The sequence below is a fragment of the Hippoglossus hippoglossus genome, chromosome 16 (genome assembly GCF_009819705.1).
Source record: "Hippoglossus hippoglossus isolate fHipHip1 chromosome 16, fHipHip1.pri, whole genome shotgun sequence".
Taxonomy (NCBI): domain Eukaryota; kingdom Metazoa; phylum Chordata; class Actinopteri; order Pleuronectiformes; family Pleuronectidae; genus Hippoglossus; species Hippoglossus hippoglossus.
Window position 1 is genome coordinate 8220622 of NC_047166.1, and position 25376 is coordinate 8245997.

The 25376-nt window shown below is 45.2% G+C and overlaps 2 protein-coding genes across 7 annotated transcripts; both read right to left on the reverse strand.

The window, feature by feature from the left end:
* Positions 1 to 1739: 1739 nt before the first annotated feature.
* Positions 1740 to 19599, reverse strand: LOC117776594 (zinc finger protein 501). Of its 5 annotated transcripts, none has more exons than XM_034610660.1 (3): positions 19588 to 19599; positions 4175 to 4679; positions 1740 to 3545 (listed from the first exon to the last, which is right to left on the reverse strand). In XM_034610660.1, the coding sequence occupies exons 2-3, from the start codon at positions 4635 to 4637 to the stop codon at positions 2161 to 2163; spliced, it is 1848 nt and encodes a 615-aa protein (XP_034466551.1). In that variant the 5' UTR covers positions 4638 to 4679; positions 19588 to 19599; the 3' UTR covers positions 1740 to 2160. The 5 variants fall into 5 exon arrangements, with proteins under 5 accessions (XP_034466551.1, XP_034466550.1, XP_034466555.1 ...); XM_034610659.1 differs by lacking the exon at positions 19588 to 19599 and adding an exon at positions 4932 to 5039; XM_034610664.1 differs by lacking the exon at positions 19588 to 19599 and having other exon boundaries at positions 4175 to 4244; positions 4530 to 4724.
* On the reverse strand, positions 5577 to 24956 carry megf8 (multiple EGF-like-domains 8). 2 transcript variants are annotated; one of them, XM_034610657.1, is made up of 44 exons: positions 24503 to 24956; positions 23655 to 23859; positions 23024 to 23187; positions 22719 to 22928; positions 22409 to 22589; positions 22034 to 22122; positions 21142 to 21355; positions 20870 to 21053; positions 20433 to 20578; positions 20235 to 20345; positions 19956 to 20107; positions 19752 to 19853; positions 19393 to 19540; positions 18851 to 19014; positions 18284 to 18487; positions 17667 to 17864; positions 17234 to 17491; positions 16979 to 17097; positions 16746 to 16877; positions 16485 to 16598; positions 16223 to 16306; positions 15590 to 15829; positions 15294 to 15478; positions 14919 to 15132; positions 14541 to 14781; positions 14315 to 14447; positions 13907 to 14157; positions 13490 to 13600; positions 13286 to 13404; positions 12965 to 13202; positions 12697 to 12868; positions 12348 to 12511; positions 12082 to 12217; positions 11757 to 11988; positions 11525 to 11651; positions 11227 to 11437; positions 10812 to 11026; positions 10515 to 10710; positions 10234 to 10402; positions 9919 to 10111; positions 9651 to 9821; positions 9403 to 9533; positions 8980 to 9112; positions 5577 to 8823 (listed from the first exon to the last, which is right to left on the reverse strand). In XM_034610657.1, the coding sequence occupies exons 1-44, from the start codon at positions 24524 to 24526 to the stop codon at positions 7324 to 7326; spliced, it is 8685 nt and encodes a 2894-aa protein (XP_034466548.1). In that variant the 5' UTR covers positions 24527 to 24956; the 3' UTR covers positions 5577 to 7323. The 2 variants fall into 2 exon arrangements, with proteins under 2 accessions (XP_034466548.1, XP_034466549.1); XM_034610658.1 differs by having other exon boundaries at positions 7324 to 8823; positions 23655 to 23844.
* Positions 24957 to 25376: the final 420 nt, after the last annotated feature.

Genomic DNA, 25376 nt, shown 5'->3' on the forward strand with positions numbered 1-25376 from the left:
GTGGTTCATCTCTTCCCACTGCTCTCACCGTGTTTGCAGATCCCACACAGACGCGTCTCGGCACTTTAATGGCTGAAGTATAATGTCCACGGCAGGAGAAGAAGAATGAATCCTGATTCTCGGCTGTTCACTCCAGTGTACTGCCGGTGGGCGGCCATCTTTGTTTTGATTCGTACCCAGGAGGTTGTGACCTTGTGACCCAGGAAATAGTTTGAATGGGCCCAGAGCACGAACCCGCCAAGAAGGTTCAGTTGGTTAGTTAGTTGGTTAGTTAGTTAGTTAGTTAGTTAGCTAGCTAGTTAGTTTACAAGATTACACCAAATCAATGTTAGAGATGTCCAGGAAACTGGGTAGAGGGAACAGGCATTGGGGCAAAGAAACATTGTACAGATGAAGGAGCTTTTCTTATTAATAATAATAATAATAATAAAACTTTATTTATGTAGCACTTTTCAAAACAACTTTACGAAGTGCTTCACAAACATATAAACAGAAAAATTACATACGCACATCCAGGTGAAAGCCATATTATAAGAATGAGTCTTTAAACGAGATTTAAAACAAGGAGGTAGCGTGTCTGATTCCCAGTGGAAGGTTATTCCACAGTCGTGGAGCCCTCCCTGCACAAAAGCTCTACCGCCCTCAGTTTCACGCCTCGCCCTGGGAACCAACCGTTGAGCTGCAGATCTGAGATTACGAGCCGGTATGTGCGGGATTAGAAGATGAGTGATATAAGAGGGGGGCAATGCCACTAAGAGATTTAAAAACTAGCAATACAATTTTGAAATCAATTCTGAGCGTGACAGGTAGCCAGTGCAATGATACGAGAATGGGGGTGATGTGTTCATACTTTGGAGTTTTTGTATTTTGAACAAGTTGGAGACGGTTCATCGATTTCCTGGGCAGTCCTGCAAATAATGAGTAACAGTCATCTAGATGGCTGGAGACAAAAACATGAATAACAGTTTGTGCATCAATGAATGTGAGGAATTATCTAATTTTGGCAATACTCCTAATACTAGACATTCTAACATCGTGAGATAAGGCTTCTTTTGACATTTTCACCAGCTTCTCAGGAATAGTTTGTGGATCTTGATGAAAGAAAAACGCCAGATTTAGGGAACTGATATCAATGAGTGTGTCAAAATTGGTGCAGCTACTGTGTGCCATTCTAGCTTGTTTGTTTATTAGCAGGATTATGCAATAACGACTGAATTGATTTCTACCAAACCTGGTGGAGGAATGGGGCCTGGGAAGAACCCATTCAATTTTGGTGCAGATTAAGGGATGGACCCAGTATAATTCCCCCCCCCATTATCCTTAACTACTCTTATGACTCATAAATCATTTAGGTTATGAGACCACTTAGTTTTCCTTGTATATTTCTACTATAATAAGAACAAGACAATTATGTGTTTTAACTGAGAGCTGCTCTAGTTTTGTTTCATCCAGGGGGTCTTTTGAAAAAAGTATTGTAATCGATTAGTGGATCACAGAAAATGAGTTCTCAACTTAATGATAATTAATTAATCATTTCAGTTATTATTCTCCAATTATTTCAAAAATAATATTCGACATTTGATTCATGAAGATCAACAAGTAAAATCTCCAAATGTCTTCTTTTTTTTTTAAACCAAAGTTTATGTTCATCCTTATTGTGGATATTTAACATGTGCACAAATGCTTCAAATAATTTGACCGCTCCTCGTGACTTAACACACGGTTCATTACACACAGTGTTCATGCTTTCATCAAATAATTTATTATTTTTTACAGATAGTACAGCATTCACCAGTGGTGCAAACAACCCATTATATGCATGTCCCACTGAGCTCTGCCTCATCCGACGTCTTCAAGCCTCCATTATATTAGTGTCTTGCACAACCAGTCTAAAGCTACTGTAGGAAAAATAAATCATAGAAGAGCTTGAATAGTACTATAAAAAGTTCCATGCAATAACAGACATGAGTCATGTGTCTTAATAAGTTACAACAGTCATCTAAGTCGAAGGTTACACAAACATTATATAAATAATAATCTACAAATATAAGTTTTCACTTTAACACATTCATTAACATAAAGTAGTAGTAGAATCTCTGCAGCTCCCGTTATTACAAGATTAAATCAGAACTAGTGTATTTACAGTCTTCTCAAACATGATCAGCGACATTTAGCCACATGTCCAGAAAGATGGTGAGAGCGAGCAAACCTGCGGAGACAGTTGGGGCAGGAATACGGTTTCTCCCCCGTGTGCGTTAACATGTGAGTTTTCAAATGGCCTGACAGACGAAAGCTTTTTCCGCATTCTTGACATGTGTAGGGACGCAGGTTAGTGTGACTCCTCCTGTGCTTGCCCAGATCGCCAGAGGTAGTGTATCGGCGTTGGCATTCTGGACATTCAAAGGGCTTTTCCCCAGAGTGTATGCGTTTATGCTTCACCAGGTCGCCGGACTGAGTGAAACTCTTGTCGCATTCCGTGCATTTGTAGGGTCTTTCACCAGTGTGGGTGCGTTGGTGATTTCGCAAATGTGCAAGGCGAATAAACCTATTTCCGCAGACTGTGCAGTGGTACGGCCTTTCTCCAGTGTGTGTCCGCAGGTGTATTTTCAAAGTCCCGAGATCTACGGTCTTCAGCCCACAGTCCCCGCACTGGTGAGCTTTCTCATTGGTGTGGAGTTTGGTGTGAACCCTCAGATTTCTCGGGGTGTTAAAGTTCTTCCCGCACACATTGCAGTGGAAGGGTCTCTCAGTGGAATGTGTCCTGAGGTGGAGAACAAGACTTGACTTGAATCCAAACTCCTTCCCACATTCAGAGCAAGAATATTCCTTCTTGCCCGAGTGTGTCGTTAAGTGGGACTTGAGGTGGTGCGATCTTAAAAAGGTTTTCCCACACACCTGACATTTGAACGCCTTCTCCCCGGTGTGTATTTTCATGTGTTGCCGCCAACCGCTGTGCTCCACAAACCTCCTGCCACAATCTTTACAGACAAATGGCCGGTCGCCTGTGTGTGTGCGCATGTGATCCTCCAGACTTTGAGGTGTGCGCACCTTCTTGCCACATTTGGGACACTGCACACCAATGTCCAGACAGACTGGCTTATCCTCAGGTTCTGTGTTAACTGGTTCATGACACAAGTGAGGCCCTTGACCCCAGGTAGCTTTGAAACTCTTCCCACAGTCAGCGCAGCTCAGATGCCCCCCTCGGGTCACCACAGACATGCTGTGCCAGCGCTGACAGTGATTCTTCAGGTTCTTCAGGTACTGGAAGCTGCGTGCACAGGTTGGGCACGGATGGAGCCTGCGCGGAGGGGCAGAAGGATGGACTTCACTTACATGCACTCTAAGTTTGACCTTGGAGTTAAAGGTGCTGCTGCAGACAGTGCAACTGTGTTTGGGAATGAGGTTCATTGTGCGGCTCGAGAGGCATTTTTTCAGTTTGTCGAGATACTCTTTCTGATGGACCCACTTGACGTGCTTCTCCAGGAAGTCCAAGTCAGTAAAGGAGATGGTGCAGTGAGGACAGGGAAAGAACTCAGACGATGACTCTAAGTAGGAGAGAAACACACTGATTAAAGAAAGGAAGAATATATTATTATACACTTCTCTGTTCTGAGGTTGATTATTGTCTTTTTATGAACATTAATGGTGAATATCCTTTGTACGTTATACATTTAAATGTCTTCCACACAGGTTTTATGATAAGTTGCCAACCACCAAGGCAGAACCACCAAAGGCTGATCAGACCTGGGTGTGTGTCCCTAACTCCACGGGGCCCAGTTGGGGTCTTTCCTCCTGATCCAGAGTCATTGGCTGCAGCGTTCTACAGTCCATGATGTTTCTTTAATGGTCTACTGACTATATACTGGTAACACCTCATTGAGGAAGCTGAGTCAGGGTATGTGGATTCTAGAGACGCACTTTAGGCTTTAATGTCTGAACTATTCTTATCGTATCATCTGAAACTGAGATGCATTTATGCAAAACAGCTAATTGTTCAGACATGCCTCTGTTAAAGTAAAAGATTATGTCAAAGTTTCTGATTATAATGTAATTAGAGATGCAACCATGGAGTTTATAACTAATGTTATTCATTCATTCCTGCAACCAAAAACATGAACATGAAAACACCTAGGCATCCCCAGGTTGTGTGTGCTTGTGATAAACTGACTCCCACCTGTGGAGACCTCCTCTCCCTCCTCATAATCCTCCTGGATGTCTCCTGCCTCCTCCTCCTCCTCCTCCTCCTCCTCCTCACTGTCTCTCTCCTCTTTAATCCACGACTCTGCCTCCTCCTTGACGGCAGCTCCGGTGAGTTCACACTCGGGCTGATGGTCAGGAGAGTGGCACTCGTCCTTCACGTGTCCCTGCGGATGTTGAACATCTGACCAGGACGTCACGGAGTCCGGTCGGACGCCTGAACAGCTCGAGGTGTCTCCTCCTGTCTCCTCGCAGATCTCCTGCGCGTGGGGCTCCTCCTTGATTCGGATGCTGAGACCATCTCCGTTGGTGTAAACATCACCTGCCTCCGCCTCGCTGTCCAGCCCCGGCTCGTTCTCAGATTTCACAATTACCTCATAGTGTGGCGTCTCCTCTTCCTTTGCTTTGTTCAGCCGACACTTCTTCTTGGTGGATTTCATCTTCTCGTGTCGTCACCATCAGGATTCCGCCTCGTTAGTTTGCTGTGGTGCAAAATCAATCGGGGGGGGCACGTTAGGAGGCAAATGCAGCTGAGTCGAGTGTGTAGCAGCGGGACAAACACTTCAATTCGTTATTTCATCCAACGTTAGCATCGTAGCTAAACTGTACAAACGCCACATTAGCCTCTAGCAGCAGCGCTAGCACTGGGGCTCGTTTACTGCACTTTCCCTGCAGCGGAGCGTCTGTCAGTGTCATTCGTAGTTTGTCTGCTTGGAGGAAAACAAAAACCTTACCGTGTTATAACTGACACGAATCAGCCAAAGCTTCCTCTGGACATTGACGCTCGCGTTAAATGGCCAAGTTGTTGTGCAGTGATAATAAGCACGGATAATAACACAGGAAGAGCACCGCACTTCCTGATGTCCTGGCCAATCAGCTCCAGCCAGTCGTGTTCAGGTCACCGCCCACTGTACAATTAAAGTGAATTCATATATTTGATCTACAGCTGAATCGAGAAAGGTTCGATAATTTATTTGATTGGATATTATTTGGAATCCGTTAAGACAACCCTTCTATTAATCAGTGAACTTATAGATGTTTTTTTTTTCTGTATAACAGCCAGAATATCTACATTAGCTGTAATAAAATGCTAATTCCTAATCCTGACTTTACTAATTTCATAATTTTTTTAAATCTTTGCAGTTACATTGTTTGAGATTTCACTACAATGTTACCGATATTGTTTGCTCGAAAACATTTAAATTATCCAACTGTTAATTTGATTTAGAGCATTAAATGTTTACAATGTGGCAGCATAGACATCCCAGTTGTTAACATTTATTTTCTAGGTCTCATGTCTTTAGGATTTTAGCAGTGTCCTATAAGGGTGTCAGTATTAACACTTGTTTTCTCCTCTGTAAAAAAAACCACACACACAATCTTGTTCCACAGACTTTATTTCAGCCGACTCATGACAGAGAATCTTCGCACAGCCTTTCATACAACACTGTTCCCTTTCTTTGAAAGAACAAAAAACACAACAAAAAGTTATGTACAAAAATAAAGTATGTTAAAAAAATACACAAAGATACGAGACAAAAACAGAACAGAATTAATGCTTATTTGTGGAGGGCTGCTATAAATAGTGACAATATTTATTTGAGCTTTAGTTTGCGTAACAATGCGGTGAGTATTCAGTTCATGACAAAACCTCCCGTGATTTTTCTTTTCTTCCATTCTATAGAAAGCCAGTAGCACCACTCTGAGGTCATCCATGACACTGTGTGCCATCGGAGGCTGGACGACATCCACTCTTAGTGTTTCACATGAATAATGGGGCTCATCGCCTCCATGCAGTGCAAAAAGGAAAAACAAGGAGAAAACAAAAAAATACCAACGCCAGCCAGTGAACAAGTAATTCAGTCTCATTTCAAATAAAAACTATTTCCATCATCTCTCACCAGGAGAACTTTTCTAACGCAACTCTTCCCATGGCCATTTCAATAGAGCAACATTTATTAACAATATTTTATTCCTGTTACCACGTCCAAATGTTTTGATCTATATGTAGCTATGATTGGCTGATACAATCATCTACACAGGCACGTTGCCTGAAGAAAATAAAAGTCTAGTAAAACTAGCCAAACACCAACACACATTTCATGTCAACAAAACGTAATCTAATTTCTCCAAAGGACACCATTTTTTCATCTTTATGGACGAGTTCTGTTGTGTTATTAAAATATTATAGTGTCAGGAAGCCAGGACTCAAACTGAAAACATTATCCTTCATTTTTCTTTACGAAAACAAGTCATGGAACAATATGTAAAATATGTCATTACGTCATCCCGGATCTGCACCACACATTTCCATTAACACAAGTAACAAGTGTAAGCCAGTTGACTCGCAGACAAGGCAAGAAGTGAAGGCAAATGAGCAGAAAAACAAACAATGCAACGTAGCAGGTGAACGAATATGCAAGAACATACTCAGGAGTCTGTTTAACAAACATATTACCTAACAAGCCTGCCATGTACTGAGATACAGTTAGAAATCACTCATATCAACTATTATATAAAAACCATCTTGCAAGCAACTTTGCCTTTTTTTTCCTGCGCTGAGCTGACAATCAAAACTTTGCACATTATGCAGAAACAATTTAAATAAGTCTTTTGTTCTCAATGGCAATGTTGATTGTCACTTTTTTGGGGGGGATATAAAGCACATGTTGGTTCCAAAGTGAGCAGATGTCTTTCTTAACATCTCTGTTGGTCAATGAGAAGAATTATTAACATCGGTCCAGCTTCAGTCTTTGTATGAGACTGACTGTCGAGTGCGCTCAAACCTCTTTAGTGATCACAGTCAGGATGCAACACGGTTCCGTTGATACGTATAGCAGTTGTAGTGCATTCTAAAGACAGCTGGCTTGGTCATGTGAAGCACTGTAATACAGTATAGCAATACATAATACAATAAAAGACACTTAACAATTCATTATACAGTGTATGTACAACTCTGTTCAAAAAGCTCATGTTAACTGACTCTGACTAAACTCTTTTTTGGACTTTGTCTTCGCCTTGCAGCCATGTTTCTTTCAAAATATTAATTTATTATATAATATCAAAAAATGTACAGACTTATCCCATCTCTTCTATTCCTGTCGTATTTCATTTATATCTTTTTCTTTACATAGCCATAGTGGTCAGGTGCTGATGCCCTAGAAGCCCCTTGCGCCCTCCTCCCGCCCCTGGGTGGCCACTTCCGCTGCCGTGACCGCAGTACTCCTGCAAGTTCTGACGCAGAGTAACCAGTGCAGAGCCCAGACAGGCACGATTCGGAGCCAAGACACCCCCAGGCAGCTGGAAGAGGACAGTGGCCACCCCAGCCATGCCGTCATCTGTGGGCTCAAGCGTGATGGGCCCCACCTTAAAGGTGGAGTAGGAAAAGCCCATTAGCTGAGAGAGGAAGGGGTCGGAGCGGCAAAAATGCTGGTAGCCACTGTATGTGGATGGATGATGATGATGTGAAGCTGGGGTGCCAGTGGTGGTGCTGGCATAGTGGTGGGTATTCAGGTAGTGCAGCGGCAGGTGCTGGCCACTGTTGCCCCCTCCACCCAGGGTAAGGTGATGGTGGTGGTGGGCTGTGGGTCCGGAGCCCGGGTCATGTTTGTAGGAGACAGCTCCTGCCCTGCCCCTCTGGCCCACCACCACTCCTCCTAACTTCCCTGTGCGGGCGTGAGCAAGCGATACAGTGCTCCCCCCCACCCCTCCTCCAGATGAAGGCAGATAGATAAGCTGAGGCTCCTCTGGTTCAAGGTATATAGTGAGTTTAGCAAAGGGTCTTGATGCCATCTTGGTCATCTCCTGAATGTGGCGACGCTGCTCGCGACGGAAGTCCAGGAACTGCTTGACCTTCCACAGGAGGACGCAGACAGACAGGAAGAGGAAAAAGCAGGAGAAGAAAACAGAGAAGAAGACAAAAAGATCGATGTGGGCTTGGTCCTGTCGCAGAAAGAGCAGACCCTGGGACTCTCCCTGCCTGTTGTCAGTTCCCAGACCTATTAAAGCAATGTAGAAGCGACTGGATTTCAGGGAGTGAACCTCGTGGGGGAAAGTGATGACCACTCGATCTCGAACACCACGTACGATCAGCACCGTCTGTGGTTTCCACACAGTGATGTAGGAGATGAGTCCTTCAGCCCGCTCCTCCGTAATTTCTCTATCAGCCCCTGGAGGTTTTGCTTGCAGCTGCAGTGGATTGTGGGAAAGCACGGGACCTCCGAGACTGGATGAAGCATTGGCGAACACCTTAATAGGGGACGGAGGTGAATCCTTATCTCCCCCGGTTGTTGTTCCCCGAGTTACTGATTCCTCCTCGATCTTGATGGTGTGAATCCCGGAAAACCGGTCCACATCTACTATGAAAGTGTCATGAGAGTTGGACACATACACCTCCACCTCACCGAAGGTAACATCAATGGTGACCCGAATGTCTACATTGGTGAACTTTGGCTGGGCTGCGAAGAACACTGTCCTCCCCCTGGGCAGGTTGCGAATAGTGGGATCATGGAAGCAGTTGGTCTGGGATGTGGGGTCAAAGCAGCACTCGGTGTCAACGTTGAACTGACGGTAGCACTGACGCCCATTCACCGGTGTTCCATTGAAGGAGTCTTTGCACTTGGCACACTAAATGTAAGAGGAAACAGTTGAACAAAAAGGTTTTGAAATTTGATTTCATCAACAAAGAGTAGGAAATAGAAAGATATCAAACGAGACATCTGCTGATTTGAGAAGAATAAAACCCTTGTTCCATGTTAGTTATTATTTATAGCATGTGCGTACCTGTTGCCTGTAGCAGTCTTTCCGGTCACTCTGAGGGCTACTCAGACAGGAGGAGGTCTCTGTGTTGTTTTGACAGGGGCAACCAGTGCCATCGTGTTCATTACATGTGTCTGCATGGCCATTACACTGACACCTGCAGAGAGGAGACAATCCAAACACTTAGCAGGAGAAAATCTGATCCTGTAAATGACTTACAATTGTCTAAGGAAAAGCCAAATAGCTAAGATGGCAAAGTTCGTTGCTTCTGAAAATATTTGCATTTTCCTTTTGTCTCAATGTATTTATTATATTTATAGGTTCAGAGGAATAGGTCTTTGATGGGGTGGTATATAAAAAGAAGAGTATTTAGTTGTATAATACACCTGACAAAAGTTTAAAGCCTAAAATTCTTGCTTTATGATAGCAAAAGAAAATGTTGCTCACTTCTCACACTTCCCCTGCAGCAGGAAGAAGCCACTGAGGCAGCTCTCACACTTGTCCCCAACACTGTTGTTCTGGCAGTTCACACACACAGCATTCTCTTCTGTTGGACCCTCAGACACTCGGTTCTGAATCTGATGAAGAGAAAAATGGAGATGGATGCCTGACACTTAACAGGGAGTTAGAATAAAGACAATAGCAAAGATAAAAAAGCATTTACGTATGACCCATGAGGCCATAAGGACACTTACGCTGTTGGGGTCCAGAGGATAGAGCCGTGGGTTTTCAAGGGCCTTCTTATGGTCGTCCCGGGACAGACACACAGCACTGTTTCCCCTGCAAAACTCTCGACATGGACGACAAGTTCCTCCCCCCTTGGCAGAGCCCACAAACAGTGGCTTACACTTCTCACAGTGCTTACCCTGGAATTAGGGGAAGCAGAAATCAATTCGTAAAAATTCATGTGGAAAAGAAACCAGTATTTACAGTTTGTGGATGTATATTTCTATAAGCACTTACAATGGTGTTATTGTGGCACTCGAGACACACATCTGGCTTGTTAACACCAGCACAGTTGCTGTGTTTGTTGCAGCTGCACTGAGAGGAGCAGTTATCCCCCACAAAGCCAAAGTGACACCGGCAAACTCCCGGGGACACACACGTCCCATTCACACAGCCTTGTGCACACACCGGCTCACACTGACCAGAAATACTGAACAGAAGAAAAACAAAGAGAGATGATTTGAGTGAACCTGTCCAATTACCAGGAAAAACATCGAACTATTTTATGTCATCTTGGTGTATTCAGTGCCTGAGCCATAAATGTTTAGTCACCTGCTGAGAATGTAACCCTGCTTGCAGGTGCAGTGATATCCCTGGGGTAGATCGTGGCAGTCCTGGGTGCTGTTGCAGTGGTGATGACTGTTAGCACACTCATCCTCCTCTGGACAGTGGAGGAAAGACCAGCTGCTGTTTCTCAGGGGGCAAACACCCTCACTAACCCCTAGGAATAAAGAATAGAACGTGAGTTGAATCAGGGAACAGAAACAGTAAGAAAGTAAGAAGATAACGTAGCTACAATCATCAGCTGCCTCAATCGAAAACCTATTTCTCACCATCAAGTCCTCCTTGTTGACAACGTCCAGCCCCGTTGCCCCCACGACCAGCACACCAGCCACACTGAGGCCTGGCAATGCAGTGGGAGCACTGGGTGAGCTGGAAGCACTGAGGAGAGCAAGAGTCCCCCCCTGAGAGCAGGCGACCACACTGACCGGCCTCACATCGCAGGGGCACAAAAGATGGGCTCATGCACTGGGGGAAGAGGAGAGAGGTTGATTGTCATGGAACATGTTGAAAAAAAACCACACACACACACCAAGGTATTCAGTAAAACTCTTGCAGGGCAGTCATACCTGCTGCAGTGCCATGCTCCACACGCAGTGCTGCCAGCCCCCATCAGAGCCTCTCGAGCCCAGACAGAGGCTGCAGTTATGGAGTGTGTGGCAAGGGGGAGGGCATGGCAGAGGGGGAGAAGACTCCACCTGCATGGGTGAGACGTTGAGCAAGGCGTAGCTGAAACACGTCCAGTCATAGGTGGGGTTCACACTCAGGATGCGCCTGGTCTCACCTGGAGAAATCACAACACAGACTCCTGTTTTAGTTAAATACTTAAACTTAGAGGGGTATTTTACTTGAGGGGCATAATTATCTCCAAAATAAAAATTCATCCATTTGGTACGAGATGAGATTAAGGAATTGTCTTATTTATTATCAGCTCTGGACTGAAAATTAAAGAACTTCACAACTTCACAACACCACTCCCCATACCTGTGCGTTTGAATTGGCGAGTCCACATGCATTTTCCTGAAGCAGTACACTTGGGGCAGTCAGAAGCCTCGCAGCTGGTCTCAGTGCAGTTGCTGGACAGAAAGATCTCCCTCTGGTTGATCCGACAGTCGTGTTCAGACGTACAGCTGACAGAGCTGCTGATACAGGCCCCCTCCGGACAGTTTGTGCACCATTTACACTGTAGAGCAGCCTGGAAAATTGAACAAAGAACAGATTTTAGTTGACAGGCAGTCACTGTCTCACTTCAAGTTAGTGAGCAGTGTGTGTTGTATGTTACCTGTGATTGACCAGAGAACGTCTTGGGGTGACGGGCCAGACATTCACTGCAGGTTTTCAGTCTTCGACACTGGTCTGGCTGACGGGGGGTTGGGGAACAGGGAGACTGGCCAGTGAAACAGCCCATTCTGATGGAGAGCAGAAATGATGGATTTTTGTTAGCTGCACATAACTTCTGACACAAGAACCGAGTACAATTTATTCACTGATTTGGCTTTAGCCAAATATGGTACCTCTCAGCAGTATCAGAGGAAGCACAGCTTCCCCTACACCAGACGCAGCTGCCTGTGGTGGTGTTGCAGGCCTCTGGCGTTGGCAGCAGCCCACAGGGGTCAGAGGGCACAGTCAGTGTTAGAAGTCTGCCCAGTGTGACGCCATTGAAACCTCCTGACAGGAAGAGACGGCCTTCCCAGCTTGTCATAGCAAGAGACACTGAACGATTTACTGGATCTCCTATAGCTGAGACTGAGGGAAAGAGATGAAATGTGAGTAGGTAATGGTCTGGTAAATCATGATTTGACTGTTACTGAAGATGCAGGATGACATTGAGATGGTCACCTGGTTGTATCCAAGTGTTACAGTTGATCTGATACAGAGACACCGAGTTGCTGTAGTCTTCTGCTTCTGTCCTTCCTCCGACAATGACCATGGTGTCTTTGATCAGGGCTGCAGCGTGGAAGAAACGGGACAGTGGCTGCAAAATAATGACATGACACAGCAAGAATAGGTAAGTTATCTTTATGCATGGGACAGATAGAGCACAACTGCCTGGCTTGTCCTAAAAACTGGCCTGGAAGAGTTGACAGGAGAGTTCAGCTTCTTACCTTGTTACCCTGCGAGGGGACCAGCAGAGACCATGTGAGGTTGGGGTAGTACAGACTGTAGAGCTCGCCTGAGGGCTCCACTGTCTCCACATGAAAGCGGTAGCCTCCAAAGACATAGATGGCATCAGTCTGCTCATGATAGATGGCTGAATGGCCATATAAACCTGAATGAAGAGCAAAAAGAAACAGAAAAGTGAGTAAATCGGAACATGATGTTAATCTTTACACATTTTTCAAATGTCCTGAATCACTAATTTTTCTGTGAGGTAGACTAATGAATGGCTAAATAAAAATAATAAATAAATGACAACAATATTACAATACTTTAAAAACAGAAGGTCTTTCAAACCTGTAGGTGGTGTGCCCATGTGTGGGGCAATGGTCCAGTTCCCAGAATGAGGGCTGAACTCCAGTAGGTGGTGGTTGAAGCCGTTCTCTGGAGAGTAACCTCCAATCAGTAGCACTGAGGAGTCTCGGCGTACAGTCAGCGTGTGGCCTGCCAGCGCGGGCAGCACAGAGCTCTGTCAAAGGTTCAAGAGGATTTAATTAGGCAAACAAAAATAAGACACATGGGATTTTCAGATGTTTTGTAATTCAATGTTTAATCTAATCCAAACCTTGTGTTCTCTCCACACTAAACTGCTGAGATTGAGACTCCAAGTATCCATGGCAACGCCATTTTGAGTGACACCACCAACCACCAACATGAAACTGTGACTGGCTCCGTGGCTTCCAGAACCCAACTCATGACTGGTCAACAGTGCAGAGGAGTGGTGATAGCGAGGGCTGGGAGTCGAGCCCTCTTCAAAAGAGCTCGTCAACATTTGGGTCCAACGATGCTCCAACACAGAATATCTAAAGGAACCAGACACAAAATGTGTAAGACAGTACAGGCGTAATATGCTTACAGTACAATAACACCTTCAATGTGTCCCTACCTGTAGACATTTCCCAGGATGCCCTCTGACAGAGAGAGTCCTCCATACATCCAGAGGTTGCCCTGAGCTCCAGACAGCAGAGAGTGGCCCATCCTGTGGAGGAACCTATGGGCCTGGTTCTGCGGAGTGACAGTGCACATGAGAGTGTGTTTGAGCGTGTGTAAAATTCTTCAACTTACTGTTTATGTAGGGTTGTGCTCTTACCACCGTCAGTTGTGTGTCCAGCAGTGTTTCCCAGACTAGGCTGTTGGAGTCTCGAGGAACAGAGCAGTCTGAGCCAGCCCAGCCTTCTGAGCACACACACACTCCCAGAGACTGAGACAAACGACATATGTTGGTTAGTGATGCAGAAATTCCACAACCTGGCGCTCAAACTTGCATAATTGAGAGTTTACACTGGCTGGGTAAAGAAAAGAGATTCCATAGAATAATGTGATTGTATAGCACAACACAGCAAATCAAATGGCATTTAAAAAATGCTACATTATGGTACTGTGGTACCAGAAAACTTAAGCTGATAATTTCTACATTTTATTCATTGACAAACCCTTCTAGTCTCCGATATAAAGTGTCACTGCTATATATTTAACTATATGTAACATAAATCATCACAAAACCTACTGTATTACAAGCTCCTCTTCCCTCTGCTATTCCACAGTCCTGAGAGCAAATGGGCCGATCGCAGTGGGGTCCCCCGTATCCCTGCGGGCACTGGCAGAGCCCACTTTGGCACTGTGCTCCACCAGGACACACAAGCGACCCCTCGTCACCTTCTTCAGAGCTCTGTTGACAGCGACGCACCCAGAAAGATGCATTGAAGCCTTGGGGTTTGTTTGACGAGACGTTGGCCTCAAAGTAGACCGAAATCACACCTGGTGGTGAAAGAGAAAGTACAACTTAATATTTCATAAGTTTAAATAAGTTAAGGGGGAATACCTACATTAGGGTTACACTGTGAATAGTGTGCTTGATAGTGAATTAGTAGGTTAAGCTAGTGCCATAAATAAAGTGATTAGGTTTGAAAGATACCTGAAGTTGCCTCCACTGTGATGGGCTGGGTCCTTGTGGTGCCACAAAATGCTCCAATCAGGTTGTGATCCGAATGTACAACTCCATTGGCCAGAAAGCGAGGAAGGCCATCAAACACATAGACAAATGAGCTCTGCAAGATAAAGTCAAGGGAATGAAGACAATTTTTGATGCAACGACACAGCTAACATGTTAATTTGTATGATCCAGGCACGTTTGTACTCACTTTACAAAATGTGTGGGAGTCTGGATGTAGCGTGAGGGCTACAGGGGGACACAGCTGTCTGGGCATACAAGGGGCCAGGTTCTCAGTCACAGACAGGACCCACAAACAATGAGAAAGTCCTCCTTTTCCTTCTGTGCCACTTCGCCATCCCAGAGAAGAGGAGAGAGGCATGGAGGATGACGAGGTGGAGGAGAGCAGTACAGAACGCCCCTGGCACTGGCGGTAGCATGTGCCGTTGTTCCTATTTGACAGAGAAGGTCACGATGAAAAAATCTGAACATACAAAAATCAACCACAACATTTCCCCTCTGTTTTAGTATAGACTGAGAAATGAAGACTGGCCATTAAACTTCAATCATATGGTAAAGATCTCCTCACCTGGGGTCTCCATAGTAACCAGGCAGGCAGGACTCGCAGTGTGGTCCCTGAGTGTTGTGGGTGCAGTAGCATTGGCCAGTCTGGTTGTGACAGTAGCCCTGGACTGGGTCGCCATGGCCATTGCACTCACAAGGAACACAGCCGCTGCCGCCAGCCAGGGCTGAACCAAAGCTTCCTGGACGGCAGTGCTCACAGTGAGGCCCTGTCGTCCAATCTGAGAGATAGAGGAAGAGAGGAACATTTTTAACTTTAAGTCAGTACATAACCAATGGCGTTTCAGTTTTATGAAGTGTAAGTTTGATTTGAATGCATAATTTAGGTAAAGAGGACAGTTATCTTGCCCTGGTCCCAGAAATCCTTCTATTAATGTCTCACCCTGACATTCGTCACAGATACCCGGAGCAGTAATACAGGTGGAGTGGAAGTTGCAGCCACAGTCCACATCACATTCAACACCACTCAGAACCAGGGTGGCAGGGTCAGACGTCCAGCCCAGGGAACACTCGCACTCAAACCGTGGGCTCCCACTACATTGACCCTCTCGACATTCATTGTAGCACCTGTAGGAGGGAGTAAATAAGGGAGAGGGATGTTTTAAAAAAATCTTGCTTAGGATAAGACAGTGGAAGCATGATCCCAAAGAGGAACACATTTTCGGTGAAGACTCGTACGTCTGGTTGCAGTGCAACGTGCCATCCCCTGTGTATCCTCTCTCACAGTGGCACTCGTAGGAGGTGGGAGTGTTGATGCAAGTGGCGAAAAGGTGACAGTTGTGGAGACCCAGTCTGCATTCCTCGACATCTGGGCAGGTGGGGTAGGACCAGATCGCATCTTGCTCTTCGTCCTCCAAGTGCTCCAGCTCCATCTCCATTTCCAGCGGCCGAGGCGGGGCTGAGGTCTGGGGCTCAGGACTGAAAGAGCAGGACAAGGACACATGAGTTTGAACAGGTCCACTATATCCAACTATACTATATCTAAAACAACTTTAAAATGTTGAGGAATCAAAAGAATTACATTTATTATGTTTGTTACAACAAAACAGCACAGGTATCAGTAAATATTAGAGATCTGGAATTCAGCAATTGTAAACATTTCCATAGTGAAATGTGCTTGTGCAATACAGCTTCATGTTAATGTAACCTTTAGAGCACACCATGTCAAATCACTTATCTCAGATTCTGGGTGTGGAGGATGAACAGTTCTTGAGATATGCGAATGACACACAAACACACACACACATACAAAGAGAGAGAGAGAGAGATTCTTGATTTATACTTAGACCAGTGAAACAAGAGATAACATACTTGGCAGCTCGTGCTTCAGCCACAGCCACACTGCAGTTATACACAGAGGGATCGTCCATTCCAGCCCAGTCTCCTCTCAAACATCTGAAGATAAACATAAAGCACAGAATAAATACAAGGAAATCACAATAAAAACAACGACTGGTAACATGTCTGCGATGTGATAATAAAAAAGGATTTATTGACAAGTGCTTAAATCACTGGTATGTTGACACTACATGTAGTTTTTCTGGAGGGTCTACTTGTCTATGTATTTACTTACTTTCCAATTGTGGGATTGTTGTAGTCACCACACCAGCCACACTGGAATATTCGCAGACAGTCTGTGCATGTGTTCAAAGCTGAACATTGTTTACACTGGGGAACCGAATGAACACTGGAGGTAAGAAAAGAAAGAATGAGAATATTAGATTATTGATCCAAGGTATATTAACTAGTATGTAAAAGCAAGTAATTGTTATGTTTATCAACTCTCAGCTAAAAAGACAACAAGAAGATATGTAAAAAAATGTCCTCATTTTACCTGTCATACCAGTCTCTGCACTCTCCATAGGGGTATTTTGTGAGGTAGGCAGCAAAATAGAAGCAGGCCTGGGCCGACTCACACCATGCACACTGGCTGGAGTTAGAGAGGCACTCACCACACGTCTTTCTCCTTAACATGGCAAAGAGTTAACCAGAGAGGGGATGAAATAGGGGTGAGTAGCAGGTTGTGTGGAGATCTATGATCGGTAAAACAAAGTATTTATCACTCACTGGTTGCAGACTCGAGGACATCCTCTTGGGTCACGTATGGATCCATCCAGTCTTCCCCGTCGACTGCACTGGTAGTCGCCTTTCTTGCTGGAGTTTACCTGCCACTCACAAAAATGATCCTGTCGACCAAAGTTAGCCTTGCATGAGTCAGAGATAATGTAGCCCAATAATCATGCTATACAATATACAATACAATATCAGCAGCACGGAGAACCTCTATGTGAAAACTTTGATGTGTCATTATCAGTGTTGTACCTGAGTACAAGCAGAGCAGTCTCTGTACTCTTCACACAAGGTGCACTGCTGGGGTGCCAACAGCAGATGGCGCTGATCTTCATTTCCCTCACTCATCTCTCTCTCAGGGCAGGGTTCAAGGTCTGGGCCGTCCCGCAGCAGGCACCGGGACAAAGACGGACACCAGCCACAAGACTGGTCAGACAGACACGCCAGACAGGACATGTACCCAGAGCAGGAACCTGAGCGGTACGGCTCCAAGAACAGGAAGGAGATTTCCTACAGGGAGAGCAAGTTATCGGGAAAAGCATATAGGAGTTAAAAGTTTAGCTTTTGTTGGAATCGCAGAAAAGAGCTTAAGCAACTTAAAGTTTTATTTTATTTGTCGACTTTCACAACTTAACAGCTTTGCTGCTGTAGAAAATAACACAAGTTTAACTGTGCCAGTACTCACACTCCCTCCAGGCAATGTTCTGTTCCAGATCAGAGCCATCTCACTGGTTTGTCCTGAACCAGAGTTATTAAGGTAACCCTCAGCCTGAACAAGGTAATGGTTGCCCCTGGTCAGGTTAGAGAACAGTTTACTGCCATCGGTGCGACTCAGCAGCTTCAACTCCTTCTCCTGCTGGGCTGCCCAACGACCTACCACCTCCTGATTAGGATGAAAAAAACAGAGCGGATGTCTTAAGTAAAAATGTCAATAATTTATTTCTGCTAATTTAAAGCATATTCGTCATTGAATTAAAAATCTTGCTTACATCTTTTGATTTAAATTAGCATTCCACAAAATTCAGAAAGTTTCATAACAAGGAAATTAATATAACTGAAAAACATGATTTCAAAAAATTTACGGTTTAAATTTTTTGGGACCGAACACTTGTCCTACACCAATTACTCCTTTGGGGAAACCTGCCTTCCTACACTAACAAGGGAGTGATACAACAAATTGTGTATTCTTAAATTATATTATAAGACTTATTCAACCACTATTTTTTTGATGAACCATTTATTTTTAAATACTTTTTTCAATAAAAAGAACAATTTAATCAGCTGACGTCCACATTCCCTCACCAGCTGGCTGGAGTTGGGCCCTGATGCCAATCGAGCCTCAAAATGGAGCCTCTGGATGCGAGCCCACATGGAGACAGTGTCGGTGGGAGGGGCTGCAGGTGGAGGAGCACCCCACAACGGGTGGACGAAGCCCCTGAACTGTAGGGCTACATCCATTTCTGTGGTGGGACTAAGGATGATGTTGGTGCTGCGGAGGATGGAAACCTGGCGAAGGGATGAGAAGGATGAAGGCAGGAGGAAGATGGATGGAAGTGGAAACACATCAACAGAAGCACTATTCTCTACAAACTGCTGCACAAGTTTGATATACTACTTAAAAAGGGAATCTTCTCTATGAGAGCATTGCAGAAAAAACACAGACAAAAAAAAGAGAAGTAAATGCTTGAGTCAAGAGGTTAAAAAGCCAAGAGCACAAAGGAGAAAGGAAGAATAAAAGAGAAAGGCTCAAAATTGGTCAAAAGTGACAAAGTAATTTTGGAGGAAGGAAGGAGGGATAAGTATAAGCAGAGAGGGAAGTAGTTACAACCACAACTAGTACAGTTAGCACTTGAGATTTGGCCTCGGTACCTTGTCAGGCTGGGAGTCGTTGCGGGGGTGCTGGAAGGTGAGCAGGTGCAGTCCCGGGACATAGTTCTCGGTGCGACAGGAGTGGAGGGAGGTTAGGAAAAGGGTACGCTCCCCCCACCAGCCGTACGCCCCTGAGATCTGGTCCACACGGCACACACTTCGCTCTGTGAGAGCGAGAGGGAGAGGTCAGCACACAAAAAACACATCTGACCTCGTAATAGCTCATAATACAGCAGTTTGCTACAGTGTACTACTGTACTGAAACAGATGTGATCTGGGACTTTTGTGTGACGTGTGTTCAAAAGGAGTAACAACACATGACCGCACTGCACCAACAGAAAAGAACGCGATTGGACAGCCAAATCAAATTATCATCCGAGTAGCCTGTCCAATCTTCGCTGGGTGCAGTCAGGTCATTGTGCTCCATCTCTGAAACACGCCCAACATGAGTCTCTCCCATGTCAACTCCCAACATCATTTCTTTTCTCCGTAGAGGCTTAGCCCTTCTCTTCTGCCCTCCTTCCTCCCTCCCTGCGTCTCACCTGACACTGGTAGGCAGGACTCATTCTGAACACACCAGCCAAATTCACCAGGGGCACGGGCCAGAAAGGCTGGGGTGCCACTGAACACGAGACAGGACTGGCAATCAGACAGGAAGCGCGGCAGGCCCAGGCAACCAGTGCTGCCACACTGTAAACAAAACACAAGGTTATAAATTGCAGAGGCAATCCTGGCACACATTCATACAGACACATAACAGGGATAAAAATAATTTGGGAGTCTGATAGTGTCTGAATGGATACAAGAAAACATATTTTATAATTCATTTGAATTCATCAGTTAAAACCAGAAGGGATCTGACAGAGAGGAAGGTTGCAAGGTGGTGTTGAGGAAGTGTTACCGGATTAGTGGGTTGGTACTCTCGACAGCGGCCTTCACACCAGCTGCACTCTGGGTTCTTGAGGCACATACTTTCATCTAGTGCCTCAGCACAAACAGCATCCTGACAAGGCAACACACACACACAATAATTTTGTTATTTAAGAATTAATATAGTCTTCCCAGTGTTATGATTGTTTAATGACATTATGACACCTCCACTCACCCTGTCACCTTGATCACTACTGACGAACAGCGGAACTTTGTAAGCCACCAGGTCTCCACGGGCAACACCACTGTAGCCCCCAGCAACCAGCAGCACTCGTCCTTCCATCGCAGCAGCAACATGCGAGTAACGCCCCCGCACATGATCCCCACCTTCGAATACATTACATTTTTGTAGGTGTGTGTTAGTATGCAAGTCAAAGTTGGTTATAAATTAAAGTTGGACTATGTGTTTCAGTGTGTGAGTTGTGACAGAAGATAAACGCCTGATAAAACTTACGGAGTGACCATCTCTCCCCAGTAGACACCCACTGATGACAACCCAGATGGTAGAAGAAGATCTCCTCATCATAGCACTTCTCCTCGTGGTAGTGAATATGTACATTACCCCCTGGAGCGAGAGGCAGGACGAAAGGAGGATAAATATACAGAGGATTACCCTGAATGAACTGTGTCTGCTAATTCTGTCGATGCTCACCATAGACCACCATGTAGTTTCCAATGACAGTGGCTGAGTGGAAAGCTCTCTCTCGGGGGCCTGTTGCTGGGAAACGGGAACGGAAGGATGTCCAAAACCGTTTGTCCACGTGGAACACATCAGTGTTATTCACCCTCACACTAAACCTGAGGAAAAACATAGAGCAACGGCACATTAAGTATTTATAAAGACTCTCAATTGTTTTGGATTTACTTGTGGAATTATTCTCAAAATGCTTTTTTGGTAACCACTTGTTTTACTATGGCTTGGCTTAACACGTGATGATTAATTACAAATAGGGGTGCATCCATTAGAAAACTACAAAGGAAAGAGTCCAAAATGTTTACACATGTCATTGACCTGATTTTCTCTCTCTCTTCCTACTGGTTATGTGTATTACTGTATCCAGCGTACTCGTATATGAAAGATGTGTTTACCTGGCAGTGGTGGGCCGGTGGCCTCCATAGACCAGCAATGTCCTGGAGGGGCTGTGGAACACCATGGAGTGGCCAGCGGTAGCCGGGGGTTTCCCACCGGTGGGCTGAACCGTCTCCCACCGCCCAGAACCACGCAGGCCAAACCGATACAGAGAAGAGGAAAACATATCCTCCTCAGTGCGACCTGGGAAATAAGTTAAGATATGTTTTTTTTTTAAAAAAGGTATATATGAAACACAGACTGCAAGGTGACAACATAATGTGAAACCCACCTCCAAAAACGTAAAGATAATCGTCTACTACAGCTGCAGCGTGATTAGCGAGTCTAGGAGCCCCACGTGTACTTAAAAAGCCGAGCTGTTGCCAGTCATCTTGAAGTGGGCGATACATCCAGACATCACTGGCCAGGGAGCCGTTGGCGAGCTCTCCACCAAAGATGACCATGTTACCCATCCATTCCAGCGCTGTGTGGGAATGACGAGCCACCTGACACAGCAGAGCCAAAGAGTGCAAGAAAGAGGGGAATGATTAGAAAGGGGGGAAAACAATACATGGGATCACTTTATCAATATTTATGTTTATACTTATGATTACATGTGTTCAAATAAAACTGATAACTGGGGAGAATCAGGAAACCTGCATTTACACACTTGGTCAATAATCAGATTAATACTCCACTTTTGTGATGGTGTGGAGTTTTTCTTCCATGTTAATCCAGTACGACAGCACAACAAGGAGACAGGCTCTGTGAATACAACTTTGTGAGACCTGTCTATTTCAGCCTAAGTTCATTTCCACACTTGCAACAACTGTTTTTGTTTCCTTTCGTTGTTCTGCCAATAGATTATTCCCTAGCGAAATTTGAGCTGTGGTGGTTGACAGGGTTTAAGGAAACCAGGTTTCTTGTTTACCTGATATTTTAAGGGTTAGGTTACAGCAGAGGCCTGAGGCTATTACCAGGACACGTGGGTGCACGGAAACAAAGTAAGTGAAATGCAAGAACAGGAGGAGGTGTGTGTGTGTGTGTGTGTGTGTGTGTGTGTGTGTGTGTGTGTGTGTGTGTGTGTGTGTGTGTGTGTGTGTGTGTGTGTGTGTGTGTGTGTGTGTGTGTGTGTGTGTGTGTGTGTGTGTGTGTGTGTGTGTGCGCATCCACAAACCACGTACAGGATAGTGACCGTAAGACCTGCTTTCCCATTGGTTGGATGTGAAATTGTATTTGATCAGGTCACCGAGAGCTCTGTTCAGATCAAACCCTGCAGGAAAAAGATGTAATAATCAAACATACACTATTGACATTAAAGATCAAAAACACTGATACTGGAGAACAGCAGTATTAAAGTTGTTTAAACGTAAATATTATTCTGAAGCATTCAACAGTGTTACAAGTTAAAATGTGCCATGTCAGGAAGGAATTAACTGACAAATAGTGTGGAAAAAAAAGAGTGTAGGGTGGGGTTTATCACTACATATTAGCTGTTTACAACCATTTACCATTTATTAAAACAACATGAAAGGAAATTGGAAGTGTGTCGCTCTCACCTCCAAACATGTACATGGCTGCAGTGGCAGATAGATACACGCCAGCAGAACCTGTCCTGGGAGACATGTAGGGGTTTCCTTCACTCACACGCCACCACTGCCCCACCCCGTTGTCATCATGGAGACCAAGCTGGCAGCTATGACCAAGGAAGCCTGCGCTGCACAGGCAGCGCTCTCCTTTCTGAGATAACACACAAAGAAATAAAACAGTTGAAGAAATCAATGTTTCAATAAACTGCATAATGGTCATACTCAAGGTGTATTTGGCTTAAGACTGTTTGCGTTGTGTGTTCATTAAATCTACTCCTACCTTGTCACACTGGCCATTCACAGAACAGTCCTTGGAGCACAGGGGGGTTGTGCACGCTGATCCTCCCCAATCCTGATGGCATTGGCACTTTGATGTAGAGGAATCACAGCGGCCATGACCACCACACGCTCCAGGGCACAAAGAGAAGGTGTAGGTTGCATTGAAACCAAGGAGGTCGTAATTAGCATCACTGAAGAGATGAAGCAGCATCTGTAAAAAGGAGATTAAATAATGGATACAAAGTTAAGTTATTTGCCATAGTTACAATTCCTCAGCGTCAGTTTAAACATGCCTTAGTTAGTTACCTTGCCAGACTTTGCTTCAATGGGTTGAGGCAGAGTGTTGCCACTCAGACTGGCTAGGAGAGGGCTCTGGTAGGAGTCACCATCATACACAAAGAGGTAATCATAGGTACACTCTGTGTCCATGAAGGTGAAATTCAAGACAATGCGGTGACTGTTGCTGGGAGCTGAAAGATATGAAACAGGTGGGAAATATCTGTGTAAATCATTTCAAACTCACTTCTGGCTGTAGAGCTATATTCAGACATGAACTCCAGAAAATGTCAGGAACATTAGGTCTGGATCTTTTCCAGAGTTGGACTTTCACATATGAAGAATGCAGCAGGAGGTTGTCTGGGTTGAATGAATTCACAACGACAGGGAAAGGTCCAGAACATTTAAGACAGTGGTGGCGTCTGGGTAGTGCATTAAGAAGGCAGGGCATGATGTATAAATTAGAAAACACCAGCATCTGCCCTGGCAAGGAAAAAATCCAGAAACTTTCTGGAGCAACTGGCTCAGACATTTGCTTTCTCACACACATCCCCTCTGGAAAATGTCCAAAGGTCACTGCATGTGTGAAAGCAGCTTAGGTTTGTTTTCAATAACTCACATTTCCCCTGACCAAGACAACATCTTATCTCAGTAAGCATACCTTTGATAAGCCACTCGCAGTTCCCATTGACAGAGTAGTTTCCTGGGCCATCAGTGACATAGCCTGGTGTTCCCCTCAGCACCTGCCGATGGCCCTTGCAGTCCCCTGCCTGGCACACAGGAGCCTGTGCCAGCAGCAGGAACCCCAGGATGAACGAGACAGGGAGGGGAGAGGCCATCACTGGCACCGCCTGCAGGATGATTGGCAAAATGTGGGGGGGGGAGAATAATTGTGTGTCCTTGTGGACGCATTTGTACCAGAGCATGCAGCAAATAACTGGGTCTACTACACAGGCAGAACATGGAGGATTGTTTCTAATGAAAACACAAGAGCCTAGTGATCCCAGAAACAAACCTCATGTGGCCCGTTTACATGCTTCTCGTCTGCTGACTTTATCATCACACGAATACAGTTTGAACCTGCGTAAACCCTCCATTGACAGCGATGCCATTCACACAGCACAGTATAGAAGACATGATGGCTGCCACATTACAGCTGTTACAAAGCTGTATTACATTATGAGACTCTGGGGTAGCATCTGAAACCCCCGATTCTGATGGAGCTAACAACAGTTAGCATCATGTACAGTAGCGTTAGCTCAGTGCTTCAGCCTCACTAACAGTAGCGTTAAACGACCACACACTTAGCGTTAAGGTATTAAACACATGTTGTACACAAACATGGCGTCTATGTATTGTGTTTCCTTCAGCCGGTTCGTTGGAGGATAAACCAGCTGCTTGCAGCAACAAGGGCTTCTCCGCAGGCTATCATAACAGAGCTAACGTGACGGGTTGCTAAGCTAGCTAGCCGAGTACCGTTAGTCGGTTACTTTGCATGACCACACTCACCAGTTCCCGTCTCTTTGGCCCCATTGCAATTTACATTTTCGTCCACTCCTCCGGCGCCAGCCTCCACGCGAGCCTGCCTGTCGTCAGCTGCGGCTGCTGGAGACTGACAGCTTCGTTTCGCTGGGAGCGACCGAGTCGGATGAACCGCTGCGGAGGAGGGGGCGACAACACAAGTTAGCTTGTTGGCTAGCTAGCGGAGGTTTGCTCAGCCAAATCCAGATGCGCGATCGTCAGTGGCCGCAGAATCAACCACAGCGAGTCGCACGAGAGGAATCCACCACCGCGGGATTACAACCCGTCCCCGGAGAAGGAAGAGCTACTGATAAGGAAACCACAGCGGCGAGGCGAGTCCTGCGGTTCATCCCACCGGACAGATGCCCGTTGTTTGGGTGTTTATGGCTGGAGACCAGTGAGCGGTGTTAGCAACACAAAAGACCTGGAGCGCGTCCCGATGCTGCCCCCAGCGGAGACAACAGACACACATCTGGATGTAGATCACACACACACACACACACACGCACACACACACACACGCACACACACACACACACACAGTCGATCCAAAAACATGAAACAAGTATAAAGTGGTGAAATTTATCAAAATACGATTCTCTCAAAGTACCTGGCAACTTCTTCTTATGTTTGTTTCATCAGTGCAGTGATGATCATTTCTTTCATTCATACACACATGACATCACATTCATACACACAATATATAATACAAAGTGCATAATATAAAACAAAACAAACTGTGACAGTTGTAAATAATGTCCTTCATGATCCACTAAAGGCTTTTCTCTACCCATACTATTTCTGTCTGTGGTGAAAGGTGTTTAATATGAACATATTCTCTGTATTTCTATTTGATTCTATT